Source organism: Erithacus rubecula (assembly GCF_903797595.1).
Source record: "Erithacus rubecula genome assembly, chromosome: 13".
NCBI classification, from domain to species: Eukaryota; Metazoa; Chordata; class Aves; order Passeriformes; family Muscicapidae; genus Erithacus; species Erithacus rubecula.
In genome coordinates this window covers 11,921,930-11,941,210 of record NC_136665.1, presented here as the reverse complement: position 1 = coordinate 11,941,210, position 19,281 = coordinate 11,921,930, and the positions used below count along the sequence as shown (strand labels likewise).

Sequence of the window (19,281 nt, the reverse complement as noted above, 5' to 3'; positions counted from 1 at the left end):
CCTCCCCGTGGAGGAAGGGAGGGGGAGGGAAGGAGCTCTGCCCGCAGGGCCCAAACCGGTTCCTCCAGGGCTTGTGTACATGGGGGAAAAGGGTGGGGGACCAGGGCGAGGGCAGATCCTGCTGCACGTGCTCTTCCAGGAATGCAACAACTCATTTTGGGGCTCCTCAGGCAGCTCTGGAGCCCCAGGGCTGCAGCCCACAGCCAGTGAGAATCTGCAGCCCCAGGGCAGGTGTGAGAACGTATCCCCCAGCTGTGCCATGGTGGGGTGCCCCCTGCACCACCCACAGCCAAGAGGTGATCTGAGAATTGCTGCTCACACCAGACCAACTGCTGACTGTCCGCAGGGCAGGAGCTGCCCAGGACCCCTGCCCAGCCAGGGGGACTTGCTGGACCTTGTGTCACCACTTAAGGTGGGTCCAGGCTGGCTTCATCCACATGCCCAGAGCGTCCCCCAGGCCGCCCACGTGGGCCCTGGCAGTGCAGTGGCCTGGGGAGGGCTCTCGGAGGCGCCGAAAGAGCTTTGGAAAGACACGACATCCCCGATGGCTCTCTGGCTGCCTGCTCAGCGGGAGTGATCGTGTCATTCCAAAGCCATCTCTCTCCAGAGGCCGGATCCTTCCCACCCCTGCAGGCACTGGGGTGCTGTGAGGGCCAGGGAGAGCCGGCATGGGCAGGAAGTTCGGCAGTATCACAAAACCTGCACCACCGTGGGGCAGGGGACCACATCCACCCTGCAGCCATGCTCCCCATGCTCTCCCAGGAGACCAGCTCCTATTTTTAGCTATTGAGAGCATAATAAACAGAAGAGCCCTCAGCCGGTGTAGGGGCTGAGCCACGAGGCTGAGCACGGGGGAACGCCACCCTTCTTCCAGTGTGGCCCCAGGCGCTGCCCCAGCTCCAGGAGGGGTTGGAGCGGGACACGCGGCTCTTACCCAGCACAGGGCAGGGGGCGTGTGGGGCGAGGCGGTGGCGGGAGCGCGGGTAACGAAACCCCAGGGCAGCTGGGCACAGCGGGGACAGCTGCTTTTGGGATTCCGTTGCCCCCGCTGGCGCCGCAGAGGGATGGGCACAGGCACCACGGCCATGCCACCCCGACCCTGGGGCACTCGGTGGGCCAAGAGGGGAGAGGGCGACTTACCGGCAGGGACCGGGGCGGAGGAGGTGCGTGGGAGCCACTGCCGGACCGTTGTGATCGGGGGTGCCGGCAGAGACCGGGGTTGTGCCGCCGGCTCCCCCCGCGCCGCGGGCCGGGTGCCAAGGGGAGGGCGGCACGGCCGAGCCAAAAGGAAACGGCTCTGAACAAAGCCCCGGTGGGGCTGGAGCAACTGGTGCCAGCCCATCAGCCCCCGACGGGGCCCGGAAACACGAGCCGTCCCCGAGGGAGGGCACCTGCCCCGGCACCTGCGCCCAGAGCCTGCACGGCTCGGTCCGGCCCCGCCGCTGCCAGCGCCTCCAGCCCCCGGCCCCGGCAAGGAGCCCTCGGCATCGCCATGGGGGGACTTCAAACAGCGTGGGGAACCCCACCGGCCCCATGCGGAGCTCCCGCGGGGCCGCCCGGGGATCCCTGGGACCGTGCGCCGGCCAAGGCTGCCGGCTGTGGGAATCCCTGATGCCTCCGGCACGGCACAGTGGCGGGAAATGCTCCGCCGCCGCTGCCGGCGAGCTTCCCGGTGGCCCCCGCAGTGTCAGGCTACGGCTGGCCCCGGGTGGGTGGCACAGGTGGGGACGTGGGTCCCCTGTCCCAGGGCACCTCTAAGCACGCAGTGCCACCGGCCTCACCGAGCGCGGCAGAAGGAGGGGGAGGATGCGGCGGGAGGTCCCGGCGGCGGCTTGGGGGCTTCAGCCCCGACTGGCAGCAGCCGCCTGCAGTGGGGAACACGGGGAACCGGGGCGCTGTGCCGAGCCTGGGGCAGCCCCGCGGCACCGGCGGTGCCGGGCCAGGAGCGCAGCCAAGACCCGGGCCCGCTCCCTCCCGCCCGGGGAGCCGCCCGCTCCCCTCTCACCTCCGGCCCCGCAGCCTTCGGCACAGCAGCCCGGGCCGGTCCGCAGCCCCTCCCGGCGGCGGGGCCGGGGTGGCTCCAGCGGGACACCCCGCTCCCGCCGAGCCGCTCCCGCCCCGCCGCCGGCCGCTTTCGCTTTCGCTCCGGCGCCCACCTGGGCTCCGCAGGTCGGGGCGCACCCGAGCCCGGGGGCAGCGGGTGTGTGAGTGCCGCGGCTCTCCCGCCCCGCAGGACCCGAAAGCGGGGGGATCCCGAGGGCTCCCCGGGAGCCCCGGTCCGACCCCGCTCCCCCGGCGGCGCTGTCCCGGCCCCGGCCGCCGGGGGGCGGTAGCGGCGGGGGCGGGGCCGCTCGGCGGTTCCGGCGGTGGCGCGGCCATGGCGGCGGTGGCGGCGCTGCGGCGGCTCGTGCCGGCCGTGGGGCGGGCGGCGGGCAGGTACCGGCACCGGCAACCGGCACCGCGGCTGCCCTGCGACCGGGGGAGGTGCCCGTAGGGTCTCCGGGAGTGTCCGTGGGTCCCACGTGTCCCAGCTGCTCGCTCTCCCCGCAGAGCGCCGTGCCGGGGTCACCGGCTCACGCCGGCGGATGATGAGATGTACCAGCGGACGCGGGTGATGGTGCTGGAGCCGGAGTCCCCCAACATCATGTTCATCGAGAGCTACAGCACCCGCGGCTTCACCATCAGCGGAGACGTGGTGGTGGGGCCGTGCGCCGTGCTGCCCCGCAGCATCCTCCAGTGGAACGTGAGTGCCCGCGGCGGGGCGGGGGCTGCCGGGCCCCACCGCGCACCGGGGACAGCCCTTCTCAACGCCCGCCGTGCCCCCGCAGGTTGGTTCCCACCGGGACATCTCGCACGAGAGTCTGTCGCTGTTCCGGCTGCTGGAGCCCCAGATAGGTACGCGGGTGCTCCCCGTTCGGGCTCCCGTCGGGGTGCATGTGCGGGAGCCGTTGGTCCCTGCAGGAAGGGCAGGTCTGGGCCGAGGCAGCTCCAACGCTGCCCTGCCCACCCTTGTGCCCTGATTGCAGAGATCCTGGTGCTGGGCACAGGGGACAGGGTGGAGCGGCTCCACCCAGCCACGCTGAAGCAGATGCGGGATTGCGGGATTGCTGTGGAGGTGCAGGACACGGTAAGGAAGGGTGAGCACAGGCAGCACCCCACTGAAAGGGAGGGACTCTCCTTTCTGGGGACCGGAGCTACACTCATTCCCTTTTCTATTCACAGGCGAACGCATGTGCAACCTTCAACTTTCTAATGAATGAAAGGCGCTTGGTGGCCGCTGGGCTCATCCCCCCGCGGGGCACCTACGGGATGTAGGCACTGCCTGCCATGCCCATGGTCCTTCCCCTTGCCTGCCTGACGCCCCCGAGTGTCACTGCTCCCAACTGAGAAACGCTCCATAGTGAATGGTGGAGCTGCCGGTTGGGTGATGGCTCTGCACTCAGGAGGGCTGTGAAATACATGAGCTTAGCTCTTCCCTGCAGTCCCTGGCTTCTTCACCTCCCTGTCCAGTTTGTGCTGGGGACTGTGGGCCACAGCAGAAGGCTTTGCTGGCAGCACTGCTCCCACAGCCCTGCCAGGGTCATGCCCTACACCTTGGCAGCAAGAAGCCTCACCTGAGGGAGGGTGAAGGCTGGCGGGGTGAGTTATACAACCCCTGGGTGCATCTGGAGCTCCACGAGGAAAATACACGTGAACGGGAAGTACAATAAATTGTTTGGTAGTTAATGCACAGCGCATTGAGGCTGCAACAAATTGATGGGGCACGTGCTCACCCTGGGCACTGGGCAGCATGTGTGGTGGGATGCCATGTGCCACAGCTTCCTGTGCACAGCCAGCACCAGCAACTAACTAGTGTGTCCCAGCTGGTGCTGGCCTGGCTTGGGCTCTCCTGTGGGGCTTTGTACCACCCCAGCACCAATGTCCCTTGGGCATTGTTGGTTGAAGGGTGCTGCACCCCCTCTCACTGAAGGCTCAGCTCCAGCAGGGGACATGGAAAGGGTCCCTGTCCTGTCCCTGCATGGGTTGGTTCATGGTTGGGAATGTCACCCCTGGGGAAGAGAGTACATGTATCTAATGGAAGCCTCAAGGCCTCAACTCTACCACCTTGGCAGGCAAAGGCAGGGGATGCAGCTGCAAGGTTAGGGTGGCTTTGTTTAGCAAGTGTCTTAATGAGTGTGTGACACTGACACTCTGCCATTGTACTCAAGGCTCTGGTTTTAGTGTATAAATCAAATTTGACATCCCCAGACCACTGACAGTAAACACACACTTCAGCAGGAGTGACATATGAGACATCTACAACTGATACAGATGTAAAATACTTCTTGGCTCCAGGTATTGCAAGCACAGATAAACCTACCAAGCCATGGAAGTTTGCACTGCTCAGGATTGCAGAAATGCAGACCAGCTGCTTTATAAACTTGTGCCCCTCCCAGTGCATTGCCCACCTTCCAGCAAACAATTGCTCTCTTGGAACCTGTGCAGATAATCCACAGTGAACAGCCCAAGGGGTGCTGCCACTGGGCCTGGAGGTGTGGCATCTGCAAGAGGTTTAGGGGAATGCAGCAGCTGGACCAGGATCGGGGGCCTGCAGCACCCTGGCTGCTGCCACAGCTAGGTTTGGCAGCTCCCAGCAGGATGTAATGGCCTGTAAAACAGTTTGCTTCCTTGCCCAGCAGCCCAGCCCTCATTTTCTGCTCTCAGGAAGGATTTTAAAGAAGCCACACTGTGTTACCCACTCAGCCCTGTCTCAGGGCTCTCCCCTTCCTGTTGTCCTTCACATGCACACAGTCCGTTCTAGGGTTATCAGCTGCCTCTGACAGAGTGGGAAGCAAGGGACAGAGCCAAGGACAGAGAGCAAGGAAGGTAAAGAAGAGGAGCTCCGGGCGGACACCAACTGCACATCTTTTCATTCTTTTTATTGTAAAACATGGCCAACATGTGCAAGGCTCCAGCCCGGGATCACAGCTCCCAGGTGGAAGGTGGGCCCCGCGGGTGGTCAGAAAGCAGCCAAGGGACAGCGGGAGCTCCAGGCAGCCCAGGGTAATGGCACTTCACAGCACAAGCAGCTCCCGCGCGGAGCGGCGCGGGGCTGGTGGCACAAGGACAGACACAGACTCATCTCCTTCAGAAGAGGCGCTTCTCATACCTGTGAGGGAAGCAGCACCAGGGAGCCCCTTTACTGACCCACCTCACTCAGGGCAGGGACAAAGGTGCAGATCCTGCCAGCCCAGGGAGGGGAGCAGCCTCAGCACCCTGACAGGCCGCAGCTTCACCTGGCTGTGTAGTAGAGGGGCAAGCCAATGAATGGCACACCAAGCCAAGGGCATGGCAGCTGAGGTACAGGGTGGCTGTTCCTGACCCCAAACACCACTCCCCAAGGTGACAGGGATGCTGCTAGAAGCACTTACGAGTGGAGGCCATGCACTCCTCCTTCAACCTGGGCAGACATTGTCCTCTTCTCAAATTTCAGCTCTCCCGAGTACATCATGGCTCTGAGGGGGAAGGACACCTGTCACAAGCCAGGCAGAGTCCAGGGAAAACAGTGCTCTGGCACATGCTCAGCTGGAACACCTGGGATGAGGGTCACTGGTTCCTCCAGCTGTGGCCAGAATGGTCTTTGTTGTGCTCCCAGGAGCCAGGCTGGGTAATGTAACCCAAATGTTTTGAGCATAGCCAGCTGAATATGCCACAAGAGACCACCCTCCTGTGTCCCTGGGACTGGAAGATCCATGATGCAGTGCCCACTGGGGATGAGGCAAGAGCTACAAACTATCCAGAACACACCAGACCTTGAGTACAGCTACACAGGGACTACAGAAACCCCAGCACCACGACCTAACCAGCGTACAGGCATGGGGAAGCACTCACCGGAGTTGGGTCAAGCTCTTGGCACCAATATCCTGGCAAGAATGCTGGATCCCAGCAATTAGATATGGAATGAATTTATGGATAGAGCCCTTGTCTTGCACTGCACCGGAGACTCCCTGGGCTACTTTAATTTTGTCTGTCTCACTGCATGAAAGCACAAATCAAGGTTATTTGTGAAGCAGAGAAACCCCAAAAGCTTGATCTGCTCCCCCAAAGCACCATCTCTGACCTGAAATACCGATTCTGGCTTCCCAAGTTCTTGTCCATGGCATCTAGGGAGCCCATGCCGCGGTATTTCTTCAGCCTGATGCCATCCGAGAAGAAGTACTCGCCTGGGGCCTCCGTGGTGGCAGCCAGGAGAGAGCCCATCATCACTGGCACAAAATATCACCAGGAACAGCCCATCAGCAACAGTGGCAGTGGCTGCAAAATGCCTCAGGGTTCCTGGACACAGCACTGGCTGCAGTCCCCATGCCCCCAGCCACCTGCAGGTAAATACCCTCAGGCCCAGTGTGCTGCCATATGGAAACACCTCCTAGATTCCCTGCAATGGCTCACCTGTGGAAGCCCCAAGTGCCAGGGCTTTGGCGATGTGCCCAACTGTCTGGATGCCTCCATCGGCGATGACGGGCACGTTGAACCTCCTGGCGTACTCGGACACCTTGTAGACGGCCGTGGCCTGGGGCCGGCCGCACGCCAGCACTGCGGGACAGAGCACGGGGTCAGCTCCTGCAGCAGCACAGCCCCGTCCCAGCAGGCTCTCTCCGGCTTCTAGCACACACATGCTCCAGCACTCAGAACGCACAAATCCCTGGATGCTCCTTCCAGGAATTGCAAGAGAAGCAGATGCCCGGGAGATGCCTGCTGAGACGTCCTCACAGCTCTTGGCTCCAAAAAGCTGTGAGTAACCTTGGGACTGGGGTCTTTGATCGGATTCCTGGGATCAGATGAGATTCGTGGCTCAATCCTGGTGCATGGCAGACATGTGGGGAGCTTGGGAAGGAAATAAAGCAAACTCCAAAAGCCCCTCACCAAAGCATCCCTGGCATGTAGCCATGTCCCACTGCTGGCTCTCTCCTGGAGCTGCCAGACCCCTTGTCCATGTACCCAGCATCTGTATGATATGCCTCTTGAATGGAAAGGCAGTTGGCTGGGAGAGAGCTCATATGCCTGTATATGGTATAGATATAAATGTATCTATACATACAGGTCTGCATACACACACAAACGCACATGCAGCAGTGGAAAGGGAAACAGGCAGAATGGTTTGGTAGTAATTTATGTTCCTGCCCTGCAATGTAGCAAGGATTCCATCAAGTTTAGCTGCCCCATGAGAGAGTTATTAGCTTTGGATTTACTTGTTCTTCCCAGTTGGTAGCAGTTAAGAAGCTTCCCATTATGTGAGGAAAATCAGCACAAGGCATGTCTTATAACATGTTTGTCAGCCACAGGCATGCAAGAATACTGAGATAAGCTTCTCTCAGGGAGACATCCCTTCCCCACCATCAACTGGAAGCCTTTTCTCCAGTCATGGTTAGTCCCATAAACTGGGTAAGATTAAGGCCATACAGTATTAGTAGTTTGGAGTGTGAACTCCAGGTGTGGTTCAGCCTGCATGGCAGTAATGCTGGCAGCACATCCCTGGCAGAAGCCTGCCCGGACCAGGAGGCTACAGTTTCTCTACTCCCAGAACTCAGCAGAAGCTGCTGAGGGAGAGCAGCCAGTCTCCAGGGTGAGATTGTGACTGAACTAAATTTAATCAGACCCCAGCATTCAGCTCAGGCTCAGCCAGCCAGGGAGAGGCTGCCAGCTTTATCATCAATGCCCTTAAAGAGATGGTCTTGCACAGTTCTGCACTGCTGAAGGCCACAGTGCAGCTGCAAAATGCTGCCCTGGAAGAGCTCTGTGGAGAGAAACACCCATTTCAGCAGGGTTTTGAGTCCAGGGTCTGTGGGATTGTGCCGTAGACAGTGCAGGGCCTGCAGAAACCTCTCAAGCGCAATGACAGATCAGCCCTTTTTAGGCACAGCTTGGCTCAGAGCCCCTGGGAGCATCATGCCTCTCTGACTGTCCCAGTGCCCAGTGGCACAGCCCCAGAGCACAGGCTTCCCAAGCAGGATTCTGAGCACACACACACATCACACGGTCAGAGCGAGGGTTTGTCCCTTTTAGTGTATTGGCAGAGGGTGGTCCTACAAAATCATCTGCTAGAGAAAACCTTCCAGGATCTGCAAGAGTAAACCTCTCCCTTTGAGGTGTGTCACAACTAGGAGAAAGGACAAAGCCTAAGGCTTGCCTTGCAGGGGCTGCTTGATCAGAGCATCAGAGCAGAGAACACTGCATCCTGTGCTGGGCAGGCAAAAGCCCCTTCTCTCCCCAGGATTTGGTGGGAAAAAGATGGAACGCAGCTGCCAAGTGGCTGTGAGCAGTGAAGTCCCTCTGTAACTCAGGGGAGCCAGCTCCACAGGAAGCTTGGCCAGTGTACAGCTTCCCCAGAACTAGGGCTGTATTTTGAGCACAATGGAGAACTGCTCAGGGATCACATCCCAATCTGGATCAGCAGGAGCATGCCTGGCTAGGGATCCAGAAGGTGCAGTCAGGCTCCTAACTGGATTTTGGAGTGAAAAGAGGACAGGCCTGAGTTCCCTCAGCTTGAACAGTTTAGATTCTGCTTTAGGAAATCAGAAAGGCTTCTCAGATTTCATTTCAGATTCAAAACCAGTATCCAAAGCCACAAAACCCCAAGTGCATCTACAGCTAAATTATTCTCAAACAAGCAGTAGGGCCATGTGCAGCCAAATCAGGGTCCTGCTTCAAGACACATAATTAGGGTTGGGAACAGGGCAAGTAACTTACTATAGGTGCCCGTGACAGTAGAAGGGCATTTGGGGCTGTGGGACTTTAGGTCTGGAGGGATCTTTGGAGCAGCTAAACAAAAACAAACACACATATTTTAGAGACAGAAGAACAGCAGCAGAACAAAGGACCCCAGAAGTGACCTGCTACTGGGCAGAGCATACGGTGTGGGGCAGAGCTGACTTTGCAGACCCTTCCTATCCCGAGCCAAGCCAGAGGCCAGATCCAAGGCAGCCAGGCCTGGCTGTGCACAGCGCATGCTCGCCCTACCCCAGCAGCCACCCAGAGAGGTGACCCCTACCCCAAAAAAACTGAGTTCTTGCCTTTAACAGGGCCAAAAACCTGGGGAGTTGCAGACAAGAGTTCTGCAACCACATCTCCTATGAAGCGCCACATTCTACCTCTGCTCTGTGCCTTTGCCAAAACCAGCACCCAACCCCATCTCCCAGACAGGAGGAACCCCTGGGACATTCACCACTCTGCAGATCAGAGCATGTCTCTGCTCTGGAGCCTGGGCAGGACATGTCCTGGCTCTGCTCTGGCTATGAACTGTCAACCCAAGGATGCCACTCCCTCCTTAAAAATCCCTGAGACAGACTGCCCTGATTGGGAGCTCCCTGCAGCCAGGCAAAGCAGGAGCACAGCACAGGTCCAGAGCTGCTCACAGGCTCCATGCTGGAAAGGGCAGAGCTAAGGCAGCTCCTACAGCCAGCAGTTGCTCACTTGCTGCCTCCTGTGGCACAGACCAAGGACCAAAGCAGTGAGGGGCTGTGCTCGTGGATTGCAGCGCCTTGCTGCACCACCTCTCTGTACCCCAGCTGAGGTTCAACACACAAGGATTGACTATGTCCTCAAGACAGATTTTTTTCAGGCTCCGGGGGATGTCCCTCTTGCCTTTTAGTTAAGGGTGACACAGCCTCTGCCCAACACAAGCTCTGTATGACTGCAGACATAAAAGCAAGAAATCCCATTTTGGCCTGGAAATTGCAAAGGCATCGAGCCCAGATCAATACTCAAGCATCAGGCACACTGCTGCCAGAGGGAAAGGGAGCATGGACAGCCCAGTGCACTTCACCCATCAGCACTGGGGATCCAGTAAGTCCCTCTCCCTGCACAGCTGCCCACCAGCCCCATCCTACACCAAGCCAACACCTCCCCACAGGCAAAGCCACCATCTGCCACACCGGCTCTACTCAGTCTCGGTCAGTACTGGGAAATGCCTTTGCTGCTGCTGCCACCCCAAAGGTTGGAAATCCTGGACAAAGGGAGTGAAAGATGTCTTGCTGTTGGACACTGCCCTCACAACGGGAGAATTCCATCCCAGCCATGCTGCTTTTTCAGCAAGAAATTTCTACTAGACACATGTCTTCAGCCTATTTAGGAGGCTGCTGATCTCTCTCACCTTCCTGCGTGATGCAGATGGAGCCACTGCCCATCCCGACCCTCAGGGCATCAACCCCCGCGTCAATGAGGTTCTTGGCCTGAGCCGCAGTCACCACTGTGGGGAGCAGAAATCGGTTTGAAAACAGAAAGCACATTAGCAAACAACACTTCTCTGCCCTGCCAACATCCCCCACCCAGGGCAACAGCCAGGCCTGTCTGGGAGGAGCAGTGAGTTTCTGCCCCAGCTGTCCCAGTGGGTGAGATGACACTGCCCCTTTAGGCTATTCTGCAACACACTTCCCCCCAAAGGCTGAGGCAACAGAAGTCATGGCATGGTCCAAGTACTCTCTGGGCCACACAAGGTAGGGAGGGCAGAGTACAGCAGCACTGGGTAAAGACAAGGACCACTGGAGTCTGCTGTCAAAAGGCAGGGAAAATTGCCATTAGAATTCCACGTCAAACAATGTTCATTATTATGCAAAATGTTAAACTGGTGTGTAAAATAAGCTAAGGCGTAATGTGCTACAGAGGACTGTAACACACTGTGCTGCAGAACAAAGGCTCCCAAGTATCTGCAGCAGTAAGGTACAGCCCTGTGTCTACAGTGGTCTTGCTCCATTCCACAAGTCAGAGGAAACCATTTTAAGTATACACAAATTTACCAAGATGACAGTTTCATTCACATCCCTGCAGCTCCCTTGATGTCTAAGAAATAAAAGTGATTTAAAGACAAGAAAAGTCTTCAACACATGCCTACCATTTCCTCCAATAACTTGTAGGCTGGGATACTTCTCCTTAATGTATTTTATCATATTGATCTGGAAGATGGAATTCCCCTGAGAGGAATCCTGCAACAGAAAGAAAAGCAGTTTCAACCAGAATTTCTGCAGATTACAAATGCAGCTTCAGATTTTTACTCTGTTTGTTGGGATCTGTGCTAAGCTGGGTAATGGGCAAAATGACTCCTCAAACTGGGCACAGAATCCCGGGAGAAGCTGCTGCCAAAACAGGTCCCTTCCTTTTACAAGGAAGTTCATTGTAAAGACTTCAGTAATATCCTTCTTGTTTAATCCTGTAGCTTCTACAGAAGGCAACAAGCAGAACATCTGGCTGTGGATAAGAGCCATCTGGTTCCAACAGCAGGACACTGTCAGTCCTGTCTCAAACTACAGGTGAAAGGGAGAATGCTCCCTGTGAAACCCAGGAGGGCTGGTGGGGGGATGCACCTCCCCACTGTGCAGCAGAGCAGCTCAAATGCCAGATGTTGAGCTTTGAGCACTCAGTCCCTGCCAATCTCTGTGACCCAGTCAAATCATGTCTGTTAAATATTTCCCACTGCTCAGCCATGCCCTAGAGCACAGCAGACTCACAGGATCACAATCAATAAGAAAACCATGTGCAAATACAGGCAGTGACAACTGTGCCTGAAAATTTACAGGCCAGAGAACGAGACAAGCAGAGCAGCTCTGGGCTCACTGACCACTCCTGAACATCAGTAAGAGAGTAACACAGTAACAAACACCAAAGGGACAGAGGGAAACTACAAAAAGCCGAATATTCAAAACTAGTCAGGAACATCAGAGAGGCTGGTGGATGAGTGCAAGAGGTATTTGTAGAAGATTCTGTATTAACTGACAATGTTTCTCTTCTCAGCTTTCAGGGCTTCAATGCACCCTACAAACTCCTTCCAGGTCACATAAGTCTCCAGGCAAGAGGAATCCCTCCAGACTGAGGATTCTAACCTGAACAAGACTGGGAGGTCAACAAACTGCCATATTCTGACACAGAAAGGCCTGTAACAAAGATAGTGAGTGCCACACTGCTATTACACTATCAGAGACCTTCATTCAGCCCAGGGATTCACTCCCCAGTGTTCCAGGCTGACACAATGCCCACGGGTCCCCCACAGGTGCTCACCAGCACGACGGCGTCCACGCCAGCCTGCACCAGCAGGTCCAGCCGGTACTTGTCATCCTCGTGGGTCCCAATAGCAGCACCACAGAGCAGCTGCTTCTTGGAGTCCTTAGAAGCCAGAGGGTAGTCCCTGTTCTTCTTGAGATCAGTGCGGGCAATGATAGCCACCAGCTCGTCATCTTCATTAACAATTGGCAGCTTGCCTGGAAACAGACAGAAAGAACATTACTGCGTATTTCTGCAGGAGACAGACATTAGCTCAGAACAGTGCAGCAGACCAGGAGCACTGGGCAGGCAGAAACTGCTACAAGATGGAGACTCAGAGGTGTGTTACTAAATCTTGCTTGGCCATAGATGCCAGCAGCCCTGGCTCGAGAAACAGAGAAAGGAGTTTGCTTGTAAGGCTGGAGAAGGATTCAGTATTTTTACATAAACTATAGAAAATGTGTGCATTTTTTAAGAATTAGACACACAGCACCCTATTAAAAGTCAAACTATCAAACCATAAGAGAGCTGAACTGAGTTTGAAAGGTGAAGGCAAGGACAGAAAACCAAAGACATGAGGCTGGACAGGCAAATGCTGGGCTGCCAAGAATCCCTCAACTCCAAACACATCTGAGATGAAGGTGTGTGAACTCTGTACCCTGGCAGAGGGCTGCGGGCACTCTTCTCACTGTCATCTCCCACGCTTCACCCACCAGGGACTGTGTGCCCACATTCACCCACTGCTGCCCCAGCCCAGAGCTTCCACAGCTCTCCCTCATGCCACAGACAGTCTCAGGTACCTTTTTTACTCCTTTGCAGAATTTCATTTGCTTCTTTCAACATTACACCAGCTGGGGCCACAACAAGATCCTCTCGCTTTGTCATAATCTAGTGGGTGGGAGAAGATAAAAAGTCACAAGAACTCCTTCACATTGATCTGAAAATACCAAATCCCCCTGCCCATGTGAAGTGCTCTACAAAAGGAGCACACCTCCAGAAACACACAGGCAAAGCCTCCAGTGTGCTGTCCCCATGTGGGCACTGGCATCAGGCCCCAAGCCCATTAGTGCACTAAAAACATGAGATGGAGAAGGCCTCAGGAAGACAAGTGAAAGCACCTGGAAACAAGGGATAACTTTCAGATGACCCTAATTTGGGACAGCTCTCCCTTTCAATGGAGCAGATGCAAATAAGGGCTGGAGACACCTCCAGAGTGTCATGCTGTGCTGGCAGAAATGGTGCCCTCAGTCTCGTTTTCAGGCAGCATCTCCAGTGCACAGGCCCTGGAAGGGCTCTGCCCATAATAACCCACTGCTGTGGCTGGTCAGGTCAGTGGGGCAAAGGAGTTGCATCAATCCAAATATGCTCACCCACACTCACTCTGACAAACAAGCACCAAAATACAGTGGAAAGCCAAGGGCAGTGCTGGACAGTGGGGAACAGGGAAACATCTGACCTGGTATGGTGGCTTTCACCACAACAGTGGTCTCCCACTGGGAGAGCAGCCCAGAGAGATAATGAAATCTCCATCCTTGGAGATTTAGACACAGCTCCACAAAACCTCCTCCAGCTCCATGTGCCTTGAGCAGGTGGCTTGATAAGATACCTCCAAATCCCTTTCTGAGCACAGCATTCTGTGATCATCAAGTCCTCATGAAAGGTTATTTGAGAAGGCTGGGTAAAGCTAAAAGGGAACATTCTCTAACCCTTCAGGAAGGTAGATCAGTTGCACACAAAGAAGGAACATTTTAGTTATTTATAGAATAAGAACAGACATTTAGCAGCAGAAAGAGGCTGGCCATGCCAGCATCTACCCAAAATGCTGTCAGTGACAGAATCCACATCTCAAGAGAAGCCTGAGGCATCACATACATATCACAGAATCACTGGGCTGGAAGAGATCTCCAAGTTCATCAAGTCCAGCCCATGCCCTAACACCTCAACTAAACCATGGCACCAAGTGCCACATCAAATATTTTTTTTAAACACATCCAGGGATGATGACTCCACCTCTTCCCTGGGCAGACCATTCCAGTATTTTATTACTCTTTCCATAAAAAACTTTTTCCTAATATCCAACCTATATTTCCCTTGGTGCAGCTTGAGATTGTGCCCTCTGGTTGCGTTAGTTGCTGTTTGGAGAAAAAGACCAACTTCCACCTGACTACAGCCTCCTATCAGGGAGCTATAGAGGTCACCCCTGAGTCTCCTTTTCTCCAGGATAAACAACCCCAGCTCCCTCAGCTGTTCACTCACAGGCCTAGTGTTCCAAGCCCCTCACCAGCCTTGTTGTCTTCCTCTGGAGGTGATCAAGCATCTCAACATCTTTCCTAAACTGAGGGACCAAGAACTGGACATAGCACTCAGGGTGAAGCCTCACCAGTACCAAATACAGGGGAAGAACAACCTCCCTGCTCCTGCTGGCCACACTACTCCTGATGCAGGCCAGGGACCATTTGCCTTCTTGTCCACCTGGGCACACTGCTGGCTCGTGTTCAGTCAGCTGCTGACCACCCACCCCAGGTCCCTTTCTGCCTGGGCACTGTTCAGCCACACCATCCTCAGCCTATAGCACTGCAGGGGGTTATTGTGGCCAAAATGCTTCACTTGGCACTTGGATTTGTTAAACTTCATCTTATTGGACTCTGTCCATCCATCCAACCATCCAGGTCTCTGCAGAGCCATCCTACCTTCCAACAGATCAACACACACTCCCAGCTTAGTGTCCTCTGCAAATTTACTAATGAAAGACTCAATACCCTCACCCATGTCATCACTAAAAATATTGAACAGAACTGAGGAACACCACTGGTGACTGGTTGCCAGCTGGATGCAGCACCGTTCACCACCACTCTCTGGGCCTGGCCATCCAGACAGTTCTTAACCCAGCAAAGAGTGCTCCTGTCCAAGCCATGGGCTGCCAGCTTTACCAGGAGTTTGCTGTGGAAGACAGTGTCAAAGGCCCTGCTGAAGTCCAGGTGCACAACATCCACAGCCTTTCCTGATCCACCAGGCGGGTCACTTGGTCATAAAAGGAGACCAGGTTGGTCAAACATGACCTACCCCTCCTAAACCCATGCTGGCTGGCTCTGATAGCCTGGCCATCCTCTAAGTGCTGTCTGATGGTATCAGTATAAACTGTTCCATTACCTTACCTGGTACTGAGGTCAGGCTAACTGGCCTATAATTACCAGTATCCTCCTTCCCACCCTTTTTATGAATGGGTGTCACATTGGCCAGGTTCCAGTCATCTGGAACCTCCCCAGTGAGCCAGGACTGCTGGTAAATGATGGAGAGAGGCTTTGCCAGCTCATCTGCCGCTCCCTCATCACCCTGGGATGGATCCCATCTGGTCCCATAGATTTATGAATATCCAAGCAGCTCAGCAGTTCTCTGACTGCCTCCTCCTGTTTAACATTCCACTCCCTGACACCATCTACCAACCCAGGACAGCTGTCCTGAGGACAAGCTATCTTCCCACTAAAGACTGAGGCAAAGAAGGCATTAAGCACTTCCACCCTCTCCTCATCTGCAGTTACTAAGTTCCCTCCCTCACCCAATAGAGAACAAAGGTTGGTCTTACCTTTCCTTTTGCCACTAATATATTTGTAAAAAACATTTTTTTAATTATCCTTTACAAAAGTTGCCAAATTAAATTCAAACTGAGCTTTAGTCTCTCTAATTTTTTCCTACATACTGTAGCAACCCCCTTAAATACTTCCTGAGAGACCTGACTGTCCTTTCAAAGCTGACACATCCTCTTTTTATTCCTAAGTTCCTTCAAAATCTCGCTACCCATCCAGGCTGGACACCTGCCTCATGGACTCACCTTTCAGCATACATCTGTTCCTTCAAGATCTCTATTTTGAAGCACACCCACCTTTCCTGAACTCCTTTGTTTTCAAGGGCTGCTTCTCAAGGAACTCTCTGAATAAGTCTCCTAAATAGGCCAAAGTCTGTCCTTTGGAAGCCCAATGTAAAATTCTTATTGACATATTGATGTACCTCCTAATTTTACCAAATATCAAGAACTCTATAATTTCATGATCCCTATGCCCCAAGTGGCCTCCAACCACCACATCTCCCACCAATCTCTTATTTTCAAACAAGAAGTCTAAAACAGTCCCTCCCTTGGTGGGTTCACTCACCAGCTGCAACAAAAGGTTGTCCTCCACACCCTCTAAGAACTTCCTGGACTCTTTTCTGCTGTATTAAGCTCCCAGCAGATTTCTGGTAGGTTAAAGCCACCTACAAGAACAAGGGCTGGTGACACTTCCTAAGCCTGTGGGATTCATGGGCTTCCCATGCTACAGTAGACCTGCTTGTTTAAACGGATGGCAACAAATGACTCGGTAAAATGACTGCTGGGCTGCAGGTGGAGAGAAGACTGAGGAAACCATTTGTTCCACTGGCCTTGCCTGGTGACAGGGACAAACACCAGACACTGAGCAGAAAACTTCCTGCTCTGCAGTGCTGAACAACTCACAGAAAGTATTAGGAAAGATTCTTATCTGGCTCCTCTGAATGGGCAGCTTCAAAGAGCCATGTGCACTTTTATAACCTACCTCTGGTTTAAGACTCTTGTATCAAGTATCTGTAGCTGATTTCAAACCAAACAGGGATCAGCATGTGACACCAGGTTTGGTCAGCAAGAGCTAAAAATATTTGTGAGCCAAGAGCAAAGTGTGGCCATGAGGCACTGGTAGTGTAACCTGACAACACCACAGATCTCCAGTTACACAGCTTGTGTAACCAGAATCACAGAATGTTCTCCTGCATGAGGGGAGTCTGACAGCAAAACATTGTGAAGGCCAAACTGCCAGACTGCAAGTTTGGGGGGTTATTTGAGAGAGCAAGTAACCCAGATGTGGCTTACAGGGGCAGGCAGCCCAGAAAAGGAAGCTCAACACTTGGAGGGTTTGTTGGGCAGAGCACAGATGCTACAAAGATGACCAGTGCCAGCATGTGGGACTACATCAGCAGCCACGAACACCAGCAATTAATTAGTGAAGCAGGGGAGAACCTCCACAGCATTGAAAGATAACCACCATGACTCACATAAACTGCATGGTCTGTATGGCAGGAGTCACACAGAGAGTGCAAATGAGCAAGACACTCTCCCCTAGAAATACACTCACAGACAGATCTGCAGGGCTAAGCTGGAGCCGTTCCCTCCCAGTGGCAGAACACCCTCACAGCCACACACTCACCCTTGTCCTTATCACAGGTCACACTGCTTCCTAACATAGTGTTCACATCCATCAGGTGTGAGCACTTCTCACCTCACCGAGGGGCAGGTCATGCTCTGACTCTTTCAGGAAATCAATATCTCTGGACGAGATGATCCCAACCAGCTTGCCCCCCATCTTCCCATTGTCCGTGATGGGAATCCCACAAAATCCATGACGAGCTTTTGCTTCAAACACATCTCGCACTCGGTCATTGGGGCTCAGCACCACGGGGTCTGTGATGAATCCTTGCTCGTATTTCTGAAAGGAAGCAGATCCAGCAGCCAGGCTGAGCAGCACTGCCAGGCCAGACAGGAGCGAGGCACACGCCTGCAGATTACTGCAGCCACTCACACGGGTCTGCAACCACCCAGCCTAGACAAAAGCTCACCAACAGGACAACTCTCAAACCAGCGACAAGGCTCACCCAAATAATGTTAAAATCCAAAAGTCTCCAGGCTAACCTCCCAGCTGAAACGGTGGGGAATATTCCCACACCAGGAGGAGTCAAATCCCAGGCTCACCACAGATAGTGCCTGGCACACAAGAGGGCTGTGCCTGCAAACCCTGGCAGCACTACAGCTCTGAAACCAAGATCCGGCACACGTCAGCAATCTCCTCGTACAGCTCATTCAGCGAAGCCAGACCCGCTGCCCACCTCCACGGAGGACCCTGTGCCAGCACGACCGGGTGCTGCTGCTGCAGCCACTCACCTTCACCTTCCGCACTTCGTTGGCCTGGAACTCCGGGGTGCAGTTGTGGTGGATGAACCCAATTCCTCCGGTCAGCTGGGGACACAAAGGCGGCTGTGAGTCACTGCAGACACTACCCGGCGCTGCACCAGCCCGGTGCAGCGGTGGGTTCGGCACCGATGGAGCTCCCGGGCCCGGGCTCGGCCCGAGGGGCTGCGGGGAGCCCAGGGCAGCCGCGCGGGTGCCTCAGGCAGCGTTTCCTGCCCCGCCATCCCCGCACAGGGGACCCGCCCGCGGGGCCGCACTCACCGCCATGGCGATGGCCATGCTGGCCTCGGTGACTGTGTCCATGGGCGAGGAGACCAGCGGGGTCTTCAGGGTGATTTTCCTGGTCAGCGCCGAGGTCAGGTCCTGGCGGGAGGCAGGCAGCGGCGGCGGGTGAGCGGCGGCACCGGCGCAACCCCCGGCCCGGCCCCCGGCCCGCTCCCCCGCCCCGGCCACTCACCACCTGGTCCGCCGTGAAGTCGATGTACCCCGGGAGGATGAGGAAATCGCTGCGGGGGAACGAGGGGAGACGCGTCAGCGACCGCAACGGCCCCGCTACCCGCGTCCAGGTCCCATCCCCGTACCGGCCGCACTCACTTGTAGGTGAGCCCATCGCCGCAGCTGAAGAGCTGCTGCGCCGTCAGCCCGTCGTCGGGCACATAGCCGGTGCCGCCGCTGATCAGATAGTCCGCCATGGCCCCGCCGCGTGCCCGCCCCGCCACACCGAGCGCACGCGCGCCCCGACGGCCGCCGGGAGGGACCCGCTGTGCCCGCCCCGCGACAGCGCGGACAGAGCGGCTCCCACAGGGGCCGGCGCCGGCAGCGCCCTCTGGCGGCGCGGAGGGCTCCAGAGCGGAGCACAGCGCCGGCCCTCGCCCCGGGCTGCCCGGCGGCGGCGGGGACACAGCGGGCCCGCCTTCGCTCTCAGCCACCGGCAGCAGCTCCTGAGCAGCTTCTCAGCACCGAGCCCCTACGTGTTCAGACCGCTGATCTCGGGTTCTGTGCTCAGGCCGAGCAGCCGGGTCCGCGTACCGGAGAGAGCTGAACGCCAGCACAGCCCAGGAGGGCCCTGGTTCTGGCTTGGCTGGCACCAGCTTGTGGACCAGCACAGTGTGATACCTGCTAGAAAACCACCTTAAAAAGCCCAGCTACAGGTGACATGGTGACATGCACAGAGAGACACTGGGCTGGGAGCCGAGCCCAACAACAGGCAGTCTTGCAGCTTCAGAAGACAAGAACGGGCCTGTTGGGTCAGTGGTGAATGCAGAGCTGGGACAAAACAGCTCTAAATCAATTTTGTAAGTCAA

At 55.8% G+C, this 19,281-nt stretch overlaps 2 protein-coding genes across 3 annotated transcripts; one reads left to right on the top strand and one right to left on the bottom strand.

Moving 5' to 3' along the window:
* The first annotated feature begins 2,133 nt into the window (after window positions 1-2,133).
* Window positions 2,134-3,730, top strand: NDUFAF3 (NADH:ubiquinone oxidoreductase complex assembly factor 3). Its single transcript, XM_079317158.1, has 5 exons — window positions 2,134-2,436; window positions 2,551-2,743; window positions 2,829-2,895; window positions 3,027-3,127; window positions 3,223-3,730. Exons 1-5 carry the CDS (start codon window positions 2,378-2,380, stop codon window positions 3,313-3,315), a joined length of 513 nt encoding a protein of 170 aa, XP_079173284.1. The 5' UTR covers window positions 2,134-2,377; the 3' UTR covers window positions 3,316-3,730.
* A 1,159-nt stretch (window positions 3,731-4,889) lies between these two features.
* Window positions 4,890-18,745, bottom strand: IMPDH2 (inosine monophosphate dehydrogenase 2). Of its 2 annotated transcripts, XM_079317123.1 has the most exons (15): window positions 18,572-18,745; window positions 18,435-18,483; window positions 18,239-18,340; window positions 17,951-18,025; window positions 17,292-17,498; window positions 12,810-12,897; window positions 12,028-12,227; window positions 10,868-10,958; window positions 10,130-10,225; window positions 8,728-8,799; window positions 6,430-6,573; window positions 6,101-6,245; window positions 5,872-6,015; window positions 5,412-5,495; window positions 4,890-5,149 (listed from the first exon to the last, which is right to left on the bottom strand). In XM_079317123.1, the coding sequence occupies exons 1-15, from the start codon at window positions 18,667-18,669 to the stop codon at window positions 5,128-5,130; spliced, it is 1,617 nt and encodes a 538-aa protein (XP_079173249.1). In that variant the 5' UTR covers window positions 18,670-18,745; the 3' UTR covers window positions 4,890-5,127. The 2 variants fall into 2 exon arrangements, with proteins under 2 accessions (XP_079173249.1, XP_079173250.1); XM_079317124.1 differs by lacking the exon at window positions 8,728-8,799 and having other exon boundaries at window positions 18,572-18,744.
* Window positions 18,746-19,281: the final 536 nt, after the last annotated feature.

What these genes read in the sequence shown, in the direction of transcription:
- NDUFAF3 (XM_079317158.1), top strand. Translation starts at nt 2,378, where the DNA reads ATGGCGGCGGTGGCGGCGCTGCGGCGGCTCGTGCCGGCCGTGGGGCGG. An exon ending in GCTGCTGGAGCCCCAGATAG is followed by an intron (nt 2,896 to 3,026) that starts GTACGCGGGTGC and finishes CCCTGATTGCAG; the next exon opens with AGATCCTGGTGCTGGGCACA. An exon ending in CTGTGGAGGTGCAGGACACG is followed by an intron (nt 3,128 to 3,222) that starts GTAAGGAAGGGT and finishes TTCTATTCACAG; the next exon opens with GCGAACGCATGTGCAACCTT.
- IMPDH2 (XM_079317123.1), bottom strand. Translation starts at nt 18,669, where the DNA reads ATGGCGGACTATCTGATCAGCGGCGGCACCGGCTATGTGCCCGACGAC. An exon ending in ATGACCTGCCCCTCGGTGAG is followed by an intron (nt 12,898 to 17,291) that starts GTGAGAAGTGCT and finishes CCCACCCACTAG; the next exon opens with ATTATGACAAAGCGAGAGGA. An exon ending in AAGAGCTTGACCCAACTCCG is followed by an intron (nt 5,496 to 5,871) that starts GTGAGTGCTTCC and finishes CTTCCCCCTCAG; the next exon opens with AGCCATGATGTACTCGGGAG.